This window comes from Taudactylus pleione, unplaced genomic scaffold (genome assembly GCF_031769625.1).
Source record: "Taudactylus pleione unplaced genomic scaffold, aTauple2 ptg000133l, whole genome shotgun sequence".
Lineage (NCBI taxonomy): Eukaryota > Metazoa > Chordata > Amphibia > Anura > Myobatrachidae > Taudactylus > Taudactylus pleione.
Window position 1 is genome coordinate 953,858 of NW_028284535.1, and position 21,944 is coordinate 975,801.

Genomic DNA, 21,944 nt, shown 5'->3' on the forward strand with positions numbered 1-21,944 from the left:
GTTTGTTACTGGGTGGCAAATGAGGGTGGCAGGGCACACACGCACATAAGTGACATGTCCCCGTGGATGGGAAGCAGTCGGGAAGCCAACGGACGTAATCCCGACCGCCGGCTTCCCGACTGTCTAATCCCAGCAAGGCTTTAATGACAGGCGTCAATATCCCGACGCCTGTCATTAGACCTACGCCAGGAGCCCGACACTCGGCTTACCGATTGAAGGTAAGCTGAGCGCCCGGCGTGGACAGCCGGAGGGTAGGCGTTAGGTTTAGGGCTCCCGGGGGGGGGACTTAGGGTTAGGCACCCCCCAGGGGGTTAGGTTTAGGCTAGGCGAAGGGAAGGTTAGGCACCCCCGGGGGGAGGTTAAGGTTAGGCACCCCCCCAGGGGACTTAGGTTTAGGCTGCGGGGAAGGGGGTTTTAGGTTTAGGCACTTAGGGGTGGAATTAGGGTTGGGCACTTGAGGGGGAGGTTAGGGATAGGCACCCCTAAGGGAGGGTTAGGGTTAGGGGGGGGAATTAGGTTAATTATACTTACCCTAAGGACGATCGGGATTTCCTCCTCTGTCGGGCTGCCGCTGTCGGGATTAGAACCGCCGACCATGCGACCGCCAGTAAATCATACTAAATCCCCGTGGGTGTGTTATGCTCCAGTACAGTGGCGTCACTAACCTAAGTGACACCCGGTGCAGCTGATTAGTGATCCTCTCGTTCCACAAAGCCACGCCCACTTATGTGTGCCACTCTTGGGGGCGTGACCATATGTCACGCCCCCTTTCTCGACTCTGACTCAGTGGGCTTAGACCAGGCAGAGAAGAGGCTGGGGGGGGCTGCTGCTCCTCTGAGTGAGCCCGGCTTACTCAGCGTAGCAGCAGCTGCTGGCAGCCCAATGCCTCTGTCTGCAGTGTGGCTGCTCGGTGACACCATCCGAGGGGGGTTAAACCAAAATAGCAGATCAGCTCTTCTAATTTGGTGTCACCCCCTCGGATAGTGTCACCCAGTGCGGCCCGCACCCCCCCGCGTGACGTTAGTGCTACCTATTCTGAGTCGATTGTATGTGCAGTAGGCACCAAATTCAGTCACATCTCCTGCACCTGGCATAGGGTAATTGCAGATGATAGGGATGGCGGATGCTCTTGTCGATCTGTCATTTTATACTGTGGCTTCAGTCGTGCCAAATATCCCCTCTTGGAACACCAAGTCCCAAGTTTTTAACCCAAATTGTGCGTCTTAGCGGCATAAGTAAAACAACTGGAAGCGACAAAATAACACTCAACAATTTGATGTGCTACATTTGTACATCCGTGTGTGACTGAGTCCGAATCTATGAAGGGATCTACCGCAAGCAGCTGCGGCTTCTCCTCACGCCCAGTTCCGTTCCGTGCTTCATCTGCGTCTTTGTACATGTGTAAAACCAATTGCTGTGAGCTAAAGTCGCAGCCCAGCGTCTCTAGTACACTGTGCGCCTAATTCAGAGATTTACGTAACTTTCCGATCTGCATTGGCGCAGGAGCCGCACTACCAATGTGCTGATCTGCTTGTGCGACGCCGGTCGCAGTGTCCCAAAGCCTCAGCATGACTAATATGCTCCTAGCGTTTGGGGGGTGGCGACAGCGAGTGTTGCAGAAACCGGGGGCATGGCGGCCCTGTTTTTGTAGCGCTCCGAAGCCAGTGGCTGCATCCTTGGGCACAGCTTCACTGGCCCCGGCAGCGTGTTTACAACGGACTTCCTTAGTACCCTGAGGAGTACTGAGATGTCCTATAGTCATGCAGTTGATCCGCAGCGGGCGTTTATTTGCTTTGCATACTTAAGCACATTCGCAGTGTACAAAGACGCCGCGGCTGTGCTATAGCGTCCATCTCTGAATTAGGCCCTGTGAGCGGCTTTTTGCTGCATCCGCAATGCAGCTAAGACACAAAGATTATTGAAAAATAAATATAGCAGCAAATGCCAGAAGAGCCGATGGCCAGATGGGCCGGTCCGGTGTCAAACCCAGGCCAAGCAGCTCCGCCTCCCGGCGCTTTGCTCGCCCGGGATTCTGAAAGACGGGGGCGTGCCACCAGGGGCGTCTTAACAGAGGAGGAGGCCCTTGTGCACTCCCCGTGCGGGGCCCCCTCCTCTCCCCCAGGTGGCCGGCAGCCGACTGATGCGGCTGGCCAGCCACCGGAGCATTAGTAGACTCCGGGCACTAGAGTGTGTCCAGAGTCTAAAGCGCATACGCAGAACGCAGGAAACATGGCCGCGGCTGCCATTTTCCGGCGTTTTGTAGACTCTGGGCACTTGAGTGTACCCAGAGTCTACTGCGCATGCGTAGAACACCGAAAAAATGACCGCGGCGGTCATTTTCCCGTGTTCTGAGCAGCTCCGACACTGGACCACGGACAGGTAAGTTAAAAAAAATATGGGTGCAGGGTGTGCGGTGCGGGGCCCCCCTGGACCCGGGGGCCCGTGTGCCCCGCACACACTGCATCCATTATAGATACGCCACTGCGTGCCGCGACTCCAGGCCCCCGTGACTGGCGGCAGGCCCGTTAGATGTAACCACTCCCCTTTTGCAGCAGGACTGCCAGGGCTAATCAGCAGCCCCAGTCCGTCCCGGTTCCACAGAGTTCTGAATGAATCTCCACCAAAAGAGACACTAACTTCCAGCAGTTCAGCGACTGCCCCTGCAATTACCTGACCTTCATGGACGGACACTGGCAGCACAGAGGCAGGAAGAGGGTGCACAGCAGTGTAATAGAGCAGGAATAATCGTACAAGAATGATATCTGTAGCACAAATGGAGAGTGCGCAGGGGACATGTGACTAATACAGCGCTCACTGTCAGGTGATGCTGCAGTCAGGGCACTGAGACATACTGTACTAATAACAAACTGTTTATATGAATAATACCGGGGCCCAATGCTATTGCCAGCAGAAAGGGTTGTTCATTATTGCATCGCCCTATCCATCCGAGGCATTAATAATAAGTTACTGTTACTGCTCCAGGCCAGTAACGCTCAGCTGCCTCTGCAATATCTGTTTTCATAAATACGACAATTAGTGATTTTCTTTTTGCAGTGAGAGAAAATAATACCTGTCTGTACAATATACAAAGGCTTCAAAATAGGCATCTCAGCATTTTGACCAGCTCCCCCTCACCCCTTCCCTAATGTGAGGGCATTTACCATGCACGTCAGTAAAATAAAACTAGTCGAAAATGCCTTAGCCATGATGTTCTATGAATCCTATGTCCCTGCTTGAGAAAACAACCCCTGGCATGGCTTGCTGGGATGTGTAGCTGTGTGTATATATATATATATATATATATATATATATACACACGACCCTCCAAAATTACCCAATCCATTAGGTACATAATGCTCTGCTCCTGGACTTTCCACCTAATTGATGATTGCAGCCACCTGTGGTGAAACACCCGTATCATCAATTACCTAGTTCACCACAAGTGTCTGCAATCATTAATTAGGCGGGAAGTCCAGGAGCAGAGTGTTTTGTACCTAATGGAACAGGTCATGTTGGAGGGTAGGATATATATATATATATAGACCCTCCAACATGACCCATTCCATTAGGTACAAAATGCTCCGCTCCTGGACTTCCCGCCTAATTGATGATTACAGACACCTGTGGTGAAACACCTGTCTCATCTATTACCTAGCTCAACACAGGTGACTGCAATCATACATTAGGTGGGGTCCAGGAGCAGATCATTTCGTACCTGATGGAAGGGGTCATGTTGGAGGATAGGTATATATATATATATATATATATATATATATTATATATATATATATATATTAGAGATGAGCGGGTTCCGATTTACTCGGATCTCAAAACGGCATTTTATTGGCTTTTGGCTATCACGTGTTTTGGATAGCCAATAAAATAAATCCGAACTTGCGCTAATGAGGCGATAAGAACCGAGTAAATCTGAACCTGCATATCTCTAATATATATATATTATATATATATATATATATATATTAATGTGTGTGTGTGGTTGGCAAAGCCTCGTGACATGGCTAAAGGCACGATTGCCTACTCCCCCAAGCCCAAATTACAGGGAGACCTCCAAAAATCCCATGAGAGCAGCCAATTTTCCCAGAGAACAGTTACCTGAAGCGTGGTGGGATAGGACATGACATGAAACGCTTTTGTCAAGCTCCATCCACCCACCTTCATTTATTTTTATTTATTAACAGTTTCTTATATAGCGCAGCATATTCCGTTCCGCTTTACAATGGGAAACATTTATAGAACAAAACTGGGTAATAACAGACAGACATAGAGGTAAGAGGGCCCTGCTTGTAAGCTTACAATCTATAGGGAAATAGGCATTGATACACAAGGATAGGTGCTATATATATTGCAATTTGGTCCAGGTAGAATGCAGAGTTTCTTGGTGGGCTGCATGATCCAGTCACACAGGAATGTCGGCCAAATATCAGGAGTATGTGAAAGAAAGACGATGTGTGAGGTTATGTGTGGACTGTGAGAGGGGATGTAATAAGACATGGAAGCTATGAAGGTTATGTGGTCGGTTCTGGAATCTGATAAGCTTGTCTGAAGAGGTGAGTTTTCAGGGAACGCTTGAAAGATTGAAGACTAGAGGTAAGTCTTATTGTGCGTGGTAAGGCATTCCATAGAGTGGGTGCAGCCTGAAGAAAGTCCTGTAACCGTAAATGGGAGCAAGTAATGCGTGGGGATGAGAGACGCAGATCTTGTGCTGAGCGGAGAGGTCGGGTTGGGAGATATTTTGAGATGGGTGGAGAGATGTATGTTGGTGTAATTTGGTTAATGGCCTTATGTGTAAGTAACAGTATTTTGTATTGAATACGGTAGAAAACCGGCAACCAATGGAGGGACTGACAGAGCGGGGCAGCAGACGATGAACGTTTGGCAAGGAAGATAAGCCTCGCAGCTGCATTCATGATGGATTGTAATGGTGATAGCCTGTTTTTGGGAAGACCAGTAAGGAGGCTATTGCAATAGTCAATGCGGGAAATAATAAGTGCATGGATAAGATTTTTTGCAGTGTCTTGTGTGAGATATAGTCGAATTTTTTGGATAAGTTTTTTAGATGTATGTAACATGATTTTGAGACAGATTGAATGTGGGGAACAAAGGACAGTTCGGAGTCAAGGATTACACCAAGGCAGCGAACTTGGGGGCGGGGTGGATTGTTGAGTTACCAACAGTGATAAAGAGATCAGGTTGGTAACTGTTATTGGCCGGTGGAAATATAATTAATTCTGTTTTAGAAATATTAAATTTCAGGTGGTGAGATGACATCCAAGATGAAATGGCAGAAATACATTCAGTGACACGGACCAATACAGATGGTGATAAATCATCTTCATGTAACACCTTGTGTTACCATTTAGTTTACAGAAGTGGGAGGGGCTTGATGACATGATTGTTCCAACCATTTGATGGTGTGAGTTACGTTAAGCTGGCCACACATCTAAAGATTATCTGTCCAACCAGCCAACTAGTTGATTGGTTGGAATGAAAATCTGGAGAGGAATGAAAGCAAATTACAATCAACAATTTGCTCCCAAACGCCGGAAAATGGACAAAAATTGTTGTTTGAGAAAATTGTTTAGATCAAACATTTAACAAACTTGTCTGAACGACCATTTTCATCTGTTTTCTGGCATTTAGGAGCAAATTGCTGATCATCATTTACTCCCATATGTTACCAGATTTTCATTCCAACCAATCAACAAGTTGGCTGGTTGGTTGTAAGTTGGTCTAGTGTGTGGCCAGCTTTAGGCCCCGTCCGCAGGCTCTTTTCAGACCTCACTTTCCCATGCGTGTGGGAGCAAGGTAGGAAAAGTAGGCACGTATATTGGAAGCACAGCAAGGGCACACCATGTGAATGGCATTGATTTATTTTGGGAGTGTATAATACTGAATTGAACCTGATTTATATTGCTGAAGAAAACTTTGAAGGAACTCCACCCAAGTTTCAAACTCACAACTCTTAAAGAAGTTCACATGAAAATCTGTATTGTTCATTGTTCTGCTGCTTAGGGTGGGAATATAATATAATGCATAGGTTTACTTACCTGGGGTGTGGCGACCCACTCGAGAACTCTAAGGGTCCAGCACTGCTGTCCTCCATGGGCACACCTTTTGTTGTCAATGCTCTCAACCCAGAGAGTCTCATTCAGGCAATGTGGCATCAAAAACAATTGTGTCATTGTTGGAGGATTTAGAGCTTCAAATATGTAGACCTTTACTTATACTTTGCTGATTGTAAAGACCCTTTCATGAAAGAAATGAATAGACATTATACTCTGTGTCCCCACCCTGCAGAATGTCTGGGTTTGGAACAGCTGCTCCTGGATGGACTTGGGAGGCTGCAAACGTGGCCAAAAGTTGGACTTTGATGTGACCATTACCCCATTTCACAGTGTATCTCCCTTGATGTGGACCCAGCAGACCATCCAAGTGTCCCTGTGCCAAAACCAATACATTACAAAACCAATACAAAACCATGTGCATTGAGTGCCCTTTGTAAATGACGCCCTTCACCTCTCTGAGCCTATATCTCAGATTGAAATCAATGCCGTGGACTTCTCTCACAAGTGACGTAAGGTGTGTCCCCATAATCCGAGGCTGAGATAAGTGTGTGCAGGAAAGGAAGACAACATTAGAAGGACGCGGAGAGTCACCCATGGGAATTGCATGGATCATTATAGAGCTAGAGCAAATTCACAACCTGCATATTAATATCCGTCCCTAATTTCCAGAGAAATCCCAAATTTTCCAGCATTGTCTGCGGAAATATTCATATTTTTTCAACACCGATCAACAGCGCAGTACAACCACTCTTATTCTACATACTGAGTGCAGTACCCACTGTCGCTTCTTCTTACTCTTTACCATTAAAAGCTATTCATTATTTAAAATGCTAAAACCTACGTTACAGCCTTGCTCAGCTATAATGCTTAGACAATCCCCAGGTACAGTACAACGCACTTCCACCACAAAGTGTCCCATGAAATTATTTCAAAATGTTGGCAACTCCGAGCAACGATTGGATGTAGAATTACAGGAACATTCAAGAACCATTGATTATTGCTGGGCATCAGTGGCAGCCAATGACTGGTAGTCCACTTACCTGTCACCTTGAGGTTCCCGAGTGTTGACCCCGGCGCTGTCAGGTAGTAGAGGTCGGTTCATGCACCTTTATACAGCTATGAAAACAGCTGTGTGTACCCTGTGAGTAGGTAGATCATAAGACGACAGCCAGCAAGGAGTGTGGCAGCTATTTAATAATTGATCAAGAAACCAGGGCTTAGGAAGCAGAGACATTTGTGTCACTTAAATAATGCACCATGAAAACAGCTTAGTGTAAGCGCTCCAGTAAAACTCAGAAACTAATATGGGGAGGTATTCTCTCCTTTGTGCCAGTAGTACATGAGGCTGGGGCATAAAGCACTTATACACTGAGCAGTTTCCGTAATACCAGTGGCGTAACTATAGAGGGTGCAGTTGCTATGGGGCCCCCCCTTTTTTTTAAAGATTATTTCAAGATTAATTTAAGATCATTTTTATTATTTTAATAAAAGTTTATTTAAAGATCCTTCCTGTAGAGGGAATCGGTATGATTTACCGCCGGACCCATGCCCGGCGGTTGGAATCCCGACAGCGGCATCCCAGCAGAGGAGGAAATCCCGATCGTCCTAAGGTAAGTATTCTCTAACCTATTTCTACCCCCTAACCCTCCCTTAGGGATGCCTAACCCTAACCTTCCCCCCCTCTAAGTGCCTAAACCTAACCCCCCCTTCCCCGCCGCCTAAACCTAAGTCTCCCCTGGGGGTGCCTAACGCTAACCCCCTCTTCCCCTAGCCTAAACCTAACCTCTCATGGGGGTGCCTAACCCTAAGTCCCCCCCGGGAACCCTAAACCTCACCGCGCGGCAACCCCCCCCCCCCGCGGCTATCCGCGCTCGGTGCCCGGCGTACCTTCAATCGGGATGCCGGGTGCCGGTCTCGCCGGGATTAAGCAGTCGGGAAGCCGGCTGACGGATTAGGTCTGCCGGCTTAACGACTGCATACCCTGTAGGGGGGGAGGGTGGTCTCACAAGGAGTCCTGGACTGAGGAGAGCGAGAGCCGCCCCCCCCCCCACCAAGATGCCAAGGACTCAAGAGATGATGACGTCATCAACTCTCGAGTCTAGAAGCAGTGCAGAAGCCCGTTGGACTCCAACACTCTACCGCTGCTGACAGTGAGAACACCCCCCCACCCGTGTGCCAGCCTGGCCCTAACATTACACACCCCACCCACTGCTGCCGGTGAGAACACCTCCCCCACCCCCCAGTGCTGGCCCGACACTAACATTACACTCCACTCCCACTGCTGCTGGTGAGAACACTTCCGCCCCCCACCCCTTGGCTGGCCTGAACCTAACAATAGGGGACCCTGACAAAATGTGGCTATGGGGCCCACAAAGTTCTAGTTACGCCACTGCGTAATACCTACCCTGCTGACTGCGGAGATTAATAGGATAGACGTCTCCTGGCTGGTAAGAGAGAAGCTTTTAGGGTTTGAAATTGGTTACAAGAGCACCTGTTTCCTACACAATATGGAGGAAGTCGATTGGAGGGCCTTATTTATGAGAATGCAGCCTATTGGTCCACTAGCAACACGTGACGTCACTTGTGCACAAAGTGATTGGCTACATTTTAATATTGGTTCACCTGACAAAATGGCCGGAAATAAAAGGAATATGAAGACGGGCACATAGTAGGATGTACGAAGCCAAAGTATCAGAAACAGGAACTGAATAATGGGGAAAAAAAATACAATGTAAAACAAATGGACGTCTCTGTTTGGGGCATGCAAATCAAGTTCTTTACAATGTATTAAAAAAAAAAAGCCAATGTACCAATCATTGTGGAGGGTCAGGCTTTGGTCATGTCATATCACTACTTCTGAGAAGGCGTTATCTAAAAACAATCCTATAGAAGATAGTACTTCTAATAAGATCAGCAATCAGGCATTCATAATTATCTATGGGGTTTTCAATATGCATTCTAATGCAGTCACATCACATGCAAAAGTTTGGTCACCCAAATTAGGAGGCCGTTAGCGTCTTGTATAGATTGCAAAGAAAACGAAACCAGTATCAATTGGCACAATTAGGGAAATGTAATCAGGCTGTGCAAAGAGCAATTTGCTAAAATGCATTAAGGTGCTAAAAATAGAACGATTAGCAAAATGATTGTAAATTTCTACCACATGATTTTCCAAATGGACCGGCAATTGGTGCATAGTGGTTTTAGGGATCCCAAAACTGAAATGTAGACCTATGTGTAAGCCAGGTGGACAAGTACTATAGGTACGCCTGCTGCATGGCCTTGTACAGTAGTTTAGTAAATGACCTCTACTGAAATATTATGAATCAATTATAAATCACCTTACTTTGATTTTTTTTTCGTGTGTGTCTGCTGTACTTTCCCGGCCAACATGGCTTCTTTCTTGTTTTATTGATTTATTTCTCTTTTCTCTAGAGCAAGAGCCTAATATCTTACGCAAGCTGAGGACCATCATGAACACAAGACGTACAGTATTGGGCACAGTCCATTCACAGGTCTCTGACCTTTATGTTTACTGAGGATTGATGAGCAGTGGAGAACAGTACTGGATATATTGATTTCTGCCTGAGGTAAACAGATGTTGAATAACATAATTTACTCCTTGGGAGCTACGGCTTGTAACAAATGGGACCTTTACCCTTCGTCGGCTGGCCAGTATAACGCATCTCTACTTAACTACAATGCCGGTTTCTATAATGGCCTCCAGTGGCATTATGTCCCTCTACTGGGAGGTGTTCCCTTCAATGCCCACCTGCCGGGTTTACTGCACACCAGTATTCCAAGACGGGCACTTGTTTGTTATGGGAGGATGCAGTAAAACAGGACTGCCTTTGGATACGGTAGAAATGCTGGATGTGGTCTCACAAACATGGGCTGTGCTACCTCCACTCCCTACTCCCCGGGCCGGGGCAGCTGCGGTGGCTGTCGGTAAACAGGTCCTGGTGATTGGTGGGATGAATTCCGAGCAGTGCCCGCTGGCATCTGTGGAAATATACAACAGCGATGAGGGGAAATGGGAGAAGAAATCTCCGCTGTGTCAGCCATCTATGGGGATCAATGCCATTGAAAAAGGTAAGAATTGTTCTACTATTTGGTGTTATTGTTCCTAATAAAAAGTTTATTTCTCACAGAATTAGAGATGAGCGGTTCGGTTTTACTCGGTTATGTTCGGATCTCAAAAATGACATCATATTGGCTAATCGGCGCTCAGGTGTTTCGGATAGCTAATCAGGGGCGTATCTATAATGGGTGCAGGGCGTGCGATGCACACGGGCCCCCGGGTTCAGGGGGGGCCCGCACCACACACCCTGCACCCATACTTTACCTCTCCGAAGTCCCGCGTCGGGTCTCCCAGCGCTTTTCAATCACCGGGGTAATCGTAAATGAATCGTAACTGGGTTTTAACTTTGTAAACTATTGCCCTGGGTAACAGACACTGCTATGCAGTATTAAGGTTGTCTTGGCTCACCCCCAGGCCTCAGTTCCTCTATTAAATTATTTGCAGCTGTTCATGCACCAAACGCATAATCATACTTGCCGACCCTCCCGCAATGGCCGGGAGACTCCCGAATATCGGGTGGCGCTCCTGCTCCCCCACAGGAGAGGGCAAGTCTCCCGGTTTGATCACCTCCCCTTACCCCCGTACTTACCTGTCAAAGTCCGATGACGCGTTTCACACTGAATTGCTCATCGTAGCCCCGCCCTCTGCTTTACAATACCGCAAATCTCGGTATTGTAAAGTGGGGCGGGGCCGCGATGATGCAATAATGCTGCCACACCCCCGCACTGCCCACTATTACTGCCAACCACGCCCCCTGCAGCGCCAACCTGGCTGCCCCCTCCCGTAGTTGGCAGCCAGAAAGTCGCCAAGCATGGGTACAATTAATAGTCTAGATGGTCTAATCTAGCTGCAGGCATCATGGAGGCATATCAATGGTTAGGTGACAGGCACTGTTTAATGATGCTGCAGTGCATGATGGTAAATGTAGTTTTGTGTTGCAATAAGCACACAATGGATAGCATTGCTTCCTCAAAGCACTGGGGCCATGTCCAAACCACCAAACCATCCCAATTTGCGGTAGGTCAGTCACGATGTCAGGAGACATTCCTGCCGTCCCGCGCTCTGGATGATCGTCCTGTCCTGAGGTAGGTTCGGAGCTATCTCCATATAAACACTGTAAAAATGATCACACCCACTATGAAACACTCACACCCCTTGCATAACACAGCAACCCCCCCTCTGTGCCAAATTAATATCTGTCAATCTTGAAAGGTATTGAGTTTAATCCTGTCAAGAGACTATCTGTGTGGAGTTTGCATGTTGCGCATGGCTCCTGACAAAATGGATCCTAAGGTGTTTGTATGGTAGGGAATTTAGAATGTAAGCTCAAGCGTGGCAGGGACTGATGTGAATGATTCAGTATTCTCTGCACGCTGCTGTGTAATATGATCATAAAATAGAAATAAATGAGAAATTAATGAATAATATATAGTGCTGTGATGTTACCGTACACACCAAAAGAATGTATGGGGGTAGATGTATTATAGCGGCACTTACCGTGCCGCTATAACGCTACCCGCTTCGCCTCTTTACCAAGGCGAAGCAGGAAGCACTACCGATGAGATGTATAAACTTCTCATCGGCCGGAGAGGGTGAGCGTTAACTCCCCCCTCCGGCGCTACCCGCTAGAGACAACAGCGCTGTGTCTCTTCCCGGCCGGCTCCACTGAGCATGCGCGGGATCTCTCAAGTATCGCGAGATCCCCGCGTGGAGCCCTGGAGCCGGCAGCCGCCGCAGCAGGGACAGCGCTGTCCCTGCTGTGGGGATAGGCTAGCGCCAGGCTGTAGCTGTCGATAACGACAGCTACAGCCGGCCGAACGGTCAGACGTTATGACTGTTCGTACATAGCCCTGCCATCGGTGCTGCTATCTAGTAGATAGCAGCGCCGATAATGACAGGGGCACATAGCGCCCCTGTCATTTACCGTCCAGACCCCCGATCATACATTGGGGAGAAGCCGTATCAGCGCACATAACGTGCGCTGATACCGCTTCTGGGCTTCGTACATCTACCCCAATGTGTGTTGAGATCTTAGCTGCTTCTACCAGATATGATGTTGATGAGTCCCCTCTTTATACATATAGTGAATTATAGAAACAATATGTTGGATAGGCGCTCCAGAAATCACCAAATATGTCACATAGAGGGAGATTTATCAAAGTTTGGAGGTAGTTAAAGTGGAGAGAGTACCAACCAACCAGCTTCTGTCATGTTACAGGCTGTGTTTGATAAAGTACCAACCAATCAGCTCCTAACTGTCATTTATCTACACCCACTATATCTCTCTCCAAGCTTTGATAAATTTACCCCATAGTCTCTAACTGAAAATTTTTCACAAAATCCACACCATTAGCAGTACGGCATGCAATGCAATCTCAGGGCAATAAAAATTGTTTCTTGATTGACTCACAGTCTCGCAATAATATGTAGCGTGTTTTAAAACATCATGGGAGATGCACTAAGGCTTGGAGAGAGATAAAGTGGGGAGAGATAAAGTACCAACCAATCAGCTCCTAACTGTCATGTTACAGGCTATGTTTGAAAAATGACAGTTACGAGCAGATTGGTTGGTACTTTATCTCTTTTCACTTTATCTCTGTCTAAGGCCCACATTTATTAACGACCACTATAGCAATGTGATCTGGGCATGTCATTACCGCCCATGATCGCACTGCAATCTCCAATCATAACGCCCGAAGGAGCCCGTCCATGCGATTTGCCCGGAGAGCTGCCGGGGCTGCCGTGAATGCGCAGTCACACTGACTGCACATGCACAGCCGCCATTGCCGGGGAGGTTTCCGGAGGAATCCTCCACCGGCTAATTATGTGCGGTGTAGGCCATAGGCTACAGCGGCTAACGCCATCATCAGGTGGTGATACCTGGAATACATCGCATTCCGGATATTGGTGCATTTGGCAGCATCGCAACCCCTATAGAAAGCTATGGGGGAGGCGGCTGCCTGCGGGAATGGAGGGATCACAGCAGGTATTGGAGATAGCTGCTGCGGTCCCTCCTTCATACATCCGGGGGATACTTAATATTTGTGGTTAACCCCCGAAAACAGGTGTTTACTTTTCGGAGATTATAACTCAAATATACAATGATAAATGGGCCCCCATATGTCCATCAGCTAGACTTCAAGTTAAATATAGTCAGGCTTGCCTACCCTCCCGATTTGGTTGGGAGCCTCCCGAATATCGGGTGCCGCTCCCGACCCCCCGGAAAGGCAGGCAAGCCTCCCGGCTGCCGCCTACCCCCCAGACAACTAGTAAAAAACCCCGCTGCCGGGGGGGCCCAATGACGCGATTCGCGTTGAATCGCGTCATCGTGGCTCCGCCCCCTGCTTCACAATGCCTTTTTTCCGGCATTGTGAAGAGGGGGCAGGGCCACGATGACACGATCGTGCGGTCACGCCCCCGGCCCCCAAAACGGCGTCATAGCCCGGCCACCCCCCCCACAGAATGCAGGCATTCAGCTCCCTCCCGGAAGGAGGGAGCTGAATGTCGGAAAGTATGAATATAGTTCATAGACCAAGGTGTTTGTGAATTACTTCCCAGTCCTGCAAAGGTTTCCAACATGGAGTAACATGTTCCACATCCAATGTCTGGTATATGAATAGTGTGTTCAAATACCGACGCCGGAAGCCCGGAGACTAAACATCCCGACTGGGGCTAACCCTCTCCTGTCCCCCCCTAACCCTCCCTTAGTGGTGCCTAACCCTAACCTCCCCCTGATGGTGCCTAAACCCACCTTCCTGCGCCTAAACCTCCCGGAATCATGGGTGCTTTACCCTAACCCCCCTCCCCGTAGCCTAACCCTTATCTCCACCCCGGAGCTGCCTAAACTTCACCCCCCATCTCCGGGGAAACTAGTATACTTACCCGAGTGTGGACGTTCAGGATATCGGCGTTGGCATTATACCGGGTGGCGTGATGCCGACGTCAGTATATCCTGTTCGCCTGCAATATAACTAAATCCCATGTTCACAGTAGTCTCCTCAAATCCAAATGATCTGCTCCCTCAATCAGGCTCTTCCTATTCTGGTTCCTCTCACTTCATGCCCCCTTCCTTTCACCTCACATGTTAGAGATTGGCTGTGCCAAGCACTTCACAGACACTAAGGGGTAAATTTACTAAAATGGGAGTTCTATTTAAGAAGTGATGTTGCCCATAGCAACCAATCAGATTCTACTTCTCATTTATCTAGCACCTTCTAGAAGATAATACCTGGAATCTCATTGGTTGCTATGGGCAGCATCACTTTTTAATAGAACTCCCATCTTAGTAGATTTACCCCTAAGTATTCCAGTAATCCAATTGCAGTGGACACTATCATATTATAGTACCTATTGTGATTGGATTACTGGAATATATTGAATTTTAAACCACCTCTGACCATGTCAAGTCTCTCTTACCCTCTAAATCTAACGTGTCGTTAGAAAGAAGCAGATCAACTGACAGGACCAACAAGCTCCAAGGAAGGATCATTCCAGGTAAGTAATGTTTCTCTCTCTTTGCCTGCATACATATATGAGCAGGGCGGTTCAAGAGAGGATGGGCCCTGTGTGCAGCCTCCTTGTGAGCCCCCTCCTCTCTAGCAGCGCAGTGGACTCCGACTTGGTGACAGAGGGCCTGATTCAGACCTGGTCGCAAGCGCTGAGCGCTTGCAACCGGGTCGATGGTGGCCCAGAGCGCATGCGCACGACGGAGCCGGCTCCGTCGTGCGCATGCGCGAGACCCGGATAGCGACGGGCACTCCGTCGCTCCGGGTCTCGCAGCAAAGGTGGTGAGCTGTCGATGGTGAGTGACAGCTCGCCCCCTTTGGTGGGCGGGCCGGGGGGGTGGCTGCCCAAACGGAGGCGTTCCCATGAGAACGCCTCTCGTTCGGGGGCGGCTCTCTGGGGCTTGCGGCCACGAGACCCTACCACAAGCGTCTCGTCGCAAGCCCGATGGTCGCGATGGTCTTGACCATCGCGACCATCATCATGGACGCTCGCTATAGCTGTGGGTGGTCACCCACAGCTATGCGAGCGGCCAAGAGGTCGTTCTAAAGAAAAAATAACCCGGCCCTGATTCAGAGCGAGCACTCTGTCAGAGCGTCCGGCTCTGAAACAGGGCCAGAGTATGCTGCGCATTCACATGCCTACTGGAAAATGGCGCCTACCCCGGGGACACCTCTACTGAGCATGCACAAATTTCCCTGTGATTTGTGCTGCTCTGCAGCTCTGGTCCGCCAGCAGACGCAGGACTCGGGAGACTGCGGAGAGTAAGTATAGCTATATATGGGTGCAGGGTATGCGGTGGAGGATCCCCTGGACCCAGGAGCCCGTGTGTACCACACTCCCTGCAGCCATTATAGATACACCATTGCATAGGGGCCATTTTGTCCGACGTTCTGCGCATGCGCAATAGACTCTGGATCTCCTAGCGCTGTTCAATCACCAGAAAATGGCCGCTGCGGCTATTTTTCCGCCGTTTTGCGCATGCGCTGTGAGTAGATAGCCGGGAAAATGGCGGCTGCGCCATTTTCCTGGCGATCTGTGCCCAGACTCTAGTGCCCAGAGTCTACTGACTGCAGTGGCCGGCCAGCCGCGTTAGTCGGCTGCCGGGGAGAGAGGAGGGGGCCCGGCATGGGGAATGGAATATTTATTAAAGGTCGATTTTAACAGATTTCCAGTTGATCAAAATCGGTTTTGTGTTTCTGGGGCTGAATGAAAGATTTACTAACAGACAAAATATGGCCGGGACAAAATACTCCAGAGGGTCTGTTAAGGGCCTGATACTGCCTACTTACCCCACGACTAATATGTGGCTTGAATGAATAATAGCGAGGTGGGTGGCTGTCACTGTGGTGGGAACCAGTGACATCACTCAGGCGGAATGGGATTGAGATGCCGACGGCTGTTTAGCGGATGCTCGACAGGATCAAGATCCCGACAGGGGCAGGTAAGTACCGTAACCTCCCATCTCTCCCCTAACCCTCCCTTAGTGGTGCCTAACCCTAACCTCCCCCCTTAATGTCTAACCCTAACCTACCCCCGGGGGTGCCTAACCCTAAACCCCTCACCGCTTCCTAAACCTCACCCTCTCGTGGGGTTGCCCAACCCTAACCTCTCCTTGGGGGTGCCTAACCCAAACCCCCCCCCCCTAGCGGTGCCTAACCCTAATCTCCCCCCCCACAATCCTAACCCTCCTACCCCCCCACGGCTAACGCTGAGGACTTACCTTTGTTCGAGATGGTGTACTTGGCGTTCCAGCATCAGGTTTATGATATTCGTTGGTATATCGACGCCTATCATAAATCCCTAGCAAGCATACCGCTGTCGGGATTGTGACCGGCTCACATTACTACATCCCCACTAAGGAATCCTCCCTAGTTTTATATATCTATATATATATATATTATATATATGTGTGTGTGTGTGGTAAGTTTTTGGCTCCTGGAGTAAAGTAGTTAATTCCCCCTGGCTTCAGATAACTCAGAGGTATTTTACTGACTATTTAATAAATGCCCAAATGTCAGACCCATAATTATTATTACCCCTTCCAACTAGGGGTGTGCACCGGCCACTTTTCGTGTTTTGTGTTTTGGTTTTGGATCTGGATCTTTCTTCGTGTTTTGGATCTGGATTGGTTTTGCCAAAACCACCCTTCCGTGTTTTGGGTTCTGGGTTTTGTGTTTTGGATCTGTATTTTTTTTTTAAAAAGCATAAAAACAGCTAAAATCACAGAATTTGTTGGTTTCTCTGCTCCTATGCTATTATTAACCTCAATAACCTTAATTTCCACTCATTTCCAGTCTATTCTGAACACCTCACACCTCACAATAGTGTTTTCATGTCCAAAAGGTTGCACCGAGGTAGCTGGATGACTATGCTAAGCGACACGAGTGGGCGGCACAAACACGTGACCCATCTAGGAGTGACACTGCAGTGGCAGACAGGATGGCAGTTAGAAAAACTAGGCCCCAAACTGTACATAATGCAAAGAAAAAAAAGAAGTGCAAGATGGAATTGTCCTTGGGCCCTCCCACCCACCCTTATGTTGTATAAACAGGACATGCACACTTTAACAAATCAATCATTTCAGCGTCAGGGTCTGCCACACAACTGTGGCTGAAATGATTGGTTCGTTTGGGCCCCCACAAAACAAGCTGGAAATTAATGTGTCCCTGCACAAACTGGCTCTACGGAGGCAAGATGTCATCCTCATCCTCCTCATCCACCGATTCCTCACCCTCTTCAGTGTGTACATCCTCATCCTCACAAAGTATTAACTCGTCCCCACTTGAATCCACCACCACAGGTCCCTCTGTACCTTCTGGAGGCTGGTCTCCCTGGAAGAGCTGATAATTCATTTTGATGAACATCATCTTCTCCACATTCTGTGGAAGCAACCTCCTACGCCTTTCGCTGACAAGGTTCCCGGCTGCACTAAACACTCTTTCGGAGTACACACTGGAGGGGGGGCAACTCAGATAAAATAGAGCCAGCTTGTACAGGGGCCTCCAAATTGCCTCTTTTTCCTGCCAGTACAGGTATGGACTGTCTGACATGCCTACTTGGATGCTGTCACCGATGTAATCCTCCACCATTCTGTCAATGGTGACAGTATCATATGCAGTGACAGTAGACATGTCAGAAATTGTTGCCAGGTCCTTCAGTCCAGACCAGATGTCCAAACTTGGTCCTGCCTGCCCTGCATCACCGCCAGCGGGTTGCTTAGGATACCTAAGTTTTTTCCTGGCAGCCCCAGTTGCGGGAGAAAATGAAGAAGGAGCCGTTGACGTGTCACGTTCCGCTTCAGCTGACAGTGTGTTCACCAGCAGATCTTTGCACCTCTGCAGGCTTGTGTCGGCCGGAAAGAGAGACACCACATAGGCTTTAAACCTAGGATCAAGCACGGTGGCCAAAATGTAGTGGTCTGATTTCAACAGATTGACCACCCTGGAATCCTGGCAAAGCGAATGAAGGGCTTCATCCACAAGTCCCACATGCCGAGCGGAATCGCTCCGTCTTAGCTCCTCCTTCACTTTCTCCAGCTGCTTCTGCAAAAGCCTGATGAGGGGAATGACCTGACTCAAGCTGGCTGTGTCTGAACTGACTTCACGTGTGGCAAGTTCGAAGGGCTGGAGAACCTTGCACAACACGGAAATCATTCTCCACTGCGCTTGAGTCAGGTGCATACCCCCTCCTTTGCCTATGTCATAGGTGGATGTATAGGCTTGTATGGCCTTTTGCTGCTCCTCCATCCTCTGAAGCATATAGAGGGTTGAGTTCCACCGCGTCACAACCTCTTGCTTCAGGTGATGGCGGGGCAGGTTCAAGAGTGTTTGCTGGCGCTCCAGTCTTCGGCACGCAGTCGCTGAATGGCGAAAGTGGCCAGAAATTTTTCGGGCCACCCAAAGCGTCTCCTGCACGCCCCTGTCGCTTTTCAGAAAATTCTGCACCACCAAGTTTATTGTGTGAGCAAAACATGGGACGTGCTGGAATTTGCCCAGATGTAATGCCCGCACAATATTGGTGGCGTTGTCAGATATCACAAATCCCCAGGAGAGTCTAAGTGGGGTAAGCCACTAGGCGATGATTTCCCTCAGTTTCTCTAAGAGGTTGTCGGCGGTGTGCCTCTTACTGAAACCGGTGATACACAGCGTAGCCTGCCTTGTAACGAGCTGGCGTTTCTGAGATGCTGCTACTGGTGACGCTGCTGCTGTTGCTGCGTAAGGTGATACATCTACCCAGTGGGCTGTCACAGTCATATAGTCCTTAGTCTGCCCTGTTCCACTTGTCCACATGTCCGTGGTTAAGTGGACATTGTGTACAACGGCATTTTTCAGGACACTGAGGACACTTTTTCTGACGTTTCTGTACAGTCTCGGTATCGCCTGCCTAGTGAAGTGGAATCTAGACGGGATTTGGAACCGGGGACACACTACCTCCATCAATTGTCTAAATCCCACTGCACTAATGGCGGATACCGGACGCACGTCTAACACCAACATAGCAGTCAAGGCCTCAGTTATACGTTTTGCTTCAGGATGACTGCTGTCGTACTTCATCCTCCTCGCTAAGGACTGTTGGAGGGTCAATTGTTTAGTAAAAGTAGTGGTGTTCCTACTTCCTCTCTGGGATGATGAACGACTCCCAGCAGCAGCAACAGCAGCAGCGGCAGCAGTAGGCGTAGCAATGCAGGATCCTCCAGAGGAATCCCGGATAGGAGAGTCAGTCATGCCAGTGACATGGCCTGCAGGACTACTTCCGATCCTGACTAAGGAGGAAATTGACGAGGAGGGAGTTGATGGTGTGGTTTGCAGGCGCTTGGATACAACAGGACAACGGGATTTAGGTGTCCCTGGACTGCTTACGGTCTTAGCCAAAGTTTCTGAACTTGACAGTAACTTTTTATGAACGCGCTGCAGGTGCCGTATAAGGGAGGATGTTCCTAGGTGGTTGACGTCCCTACCCCTACTTATTTCACCTTTACATATGGTACATATGGCAAGACAGTTGTTGTCCGGATTTGGATAGAAATATTGCCAGACCAAAGAGGTGGAATGTTTGGTCTTCTGCCCAGGCATGACCGTGATGGGCTTTTTCATCCCACGGACAACAACTGTCTCCCCCGGAGCCTGATTTAAACAAACCACATCACCATCAGAATCCTCCTCGCCAACTTCCTCCTCAGCGCCAGCTACACCAGTATCCTCATCCTGTTGTACTTCAACAGTGACATCTTCAATTTGCATATCAGCAAGTGGACTGTGGGTGCTCCTTTCAGCACTTGCAGGGGGCGTGCAAATGGTGGAAAGAGCCACCTCTTCCCGTCCAGTGCTGGGAAGGTCAGGCATCGCAACCACCACCACACTTGGACTCTCCTTGGGGATTTGTGATATCTTCTTAGAAAGCACAGTTCTTCGCTGTGCTTTTGCCAGCTTAACTCTTTTGATTTTTTTAGTGGGAGGAGGGCTTCCATCGTCATGTGAAGCTGAACCACTAGTCATGAACATACTAGGGATCGACCTTAGCCGTTCCTTGCCACTCCGTGTCGTAAATGGCATATTGGCAAGTTTACGTTTCTCTTCAGCTGATTTAAATGTCTTTTTCAAGGTCATTTTCCTGAACTTTGCCATTTGGGATTGTATGTGCCCTCTACTATGACATTGGGCATCGGCCTTGGCAGACGACGTTGATGGCATGTTATCGTCTATGTCATGACTAGTGGCAGCAGCTTCAGCACTAGGAGGAAGTGGTTCTTGATCTTTCTCTATTTTATTTTTATCGGAGAAAGTTTGGTCCTCCATTTATGTTATATCGATTTGATATATACGTGCGGCTAAACACAGAAAATAATTTTTTTTTTGGTTTGGACTGGAGTGTACTTTGTGGGTTACAGCACCCTTTAACGGTCAAGCCAGCCGGCCCTTTACTTATGACACAGGCGCACTCTTGGCACTACTTTGTTGATGCACGTGCGGCTACTGCGCACACAATTCACAAACACAGAAAATAATTTTTTTTTGGTTTGGACTGGAGTGTACTTTCGGGGGTTACAGCACCCTTAACGGTCAAGCCAGCCGGCCCTTTACTTATGACACAGGCGCACGCTTGGCACTACTTTGTTGATGCACGTGCGGCTACTGCGCACACAATTCACAAACACAGAAAATAATTTTTTTTTGGTTTGGACTGGAGTGTACTTTCGGGGGTTACAGCACCCTTTAACGGTCAAGCCAGCCGGCCCTTTACTTATGACACGGGCGCACGCTTGGCACTACTTTGTTGATGCACGTGCGGCTACTGCGCACACAATTCACAAACACAGAAAATAATTTTTTTTTGGTTTGGACTGGAGTGTACTTTCGGGGGTTACAGCACCCTTTAACGGTCAAGCCAGCCGGCCCTTTACTTATGACACAGGCGCACGCTTGGCACTACTTTGTTGATGCACGTGCGGCTACTGCGCACACAATTCACAAACACAGAAAATAATTTTTTTTTGGTTTGGACTGGAGTGTACTTTCGGGGGTTACAGCACCCTTAACGGTCAAGCCAGCCGGCCCTTTACTTATGACACAGGCGCACGCTTGGCACTACTTTGTTGATGCACGTGCGGCTACTGCGCACACAATTCACAAACACAGAAAATAATTTTTTTTTGGTTTGGACTGGAGTGTACTTTCGGGGGTTACAGCACCCTTTAACGGTCAAGCCAGCCGGCCCTTTACTTATGACACAGGCGCACGCTTGGCACTACTTTGTTGATGCACGTGCGGCTACTGCGCACACAATTCACAAACACAGAAAATAATTTTTTTTTGGTTTGGACTGGAGTGTACTTTCGGGGGTTACAGCACCCTTTAACGGTCAAGCCAGCCGGCCCTTTACTTATGACACGGGCGCACGCTTGGCACTACTTTGTTGATGCACGTGCGGCTACTGCGCACACAATTCACAAACACAGAAAATAATTTTTTTTTGGTTTGGACTGGAGTGTACTTTCGGGGGTTACAGCACCCTTTAACGGTCAAGCCAGCCGGCCCTTTACTTATGACACAGGCGCACGCTTGGCACTACTTTGTTGATGCACGTGCGGCTACTGCGCACACAATTCACAAACACAGAAAATAATTTTTTTTTGGTTTGGACTGGAGTGTACTTTCGGGGGTTACAGCACCCTTTAACGGTCAAGCCAGCCGGCCCTTTACTTATGACACGGGCGCACGCTTGGCACTACTTTGTTGATGCACGTGCGGCTACTGCGCACACAATTCACAAAC

At 48.7% G+C, this 21,944-nt stretch overlaps 1 protein-coding gene across 1 annotated transcript in view; it reads left to right on the forward strand.

The window, feature by feature from the left end:
• Positions 1-21,944, forward strand: part of KLHDC8B (kelch domain containing 8B) — a 214,186-nt gene that overhangs the window by 46,828 nt on the left and 145,414 nt on the right. The window contains exon 2 of the mRNA XM_088473234.1: positions 9,522-10,178. Coding sequence (XP_088329360.1) covers positions 9,788-10,178 — 391 coding nt within the window. The 5' untranslated portion in view covers positions 9,522-9,787. The remainder of the gene's footprint in view (positions 1-9,521; positions 10,179-21,944) is intronic.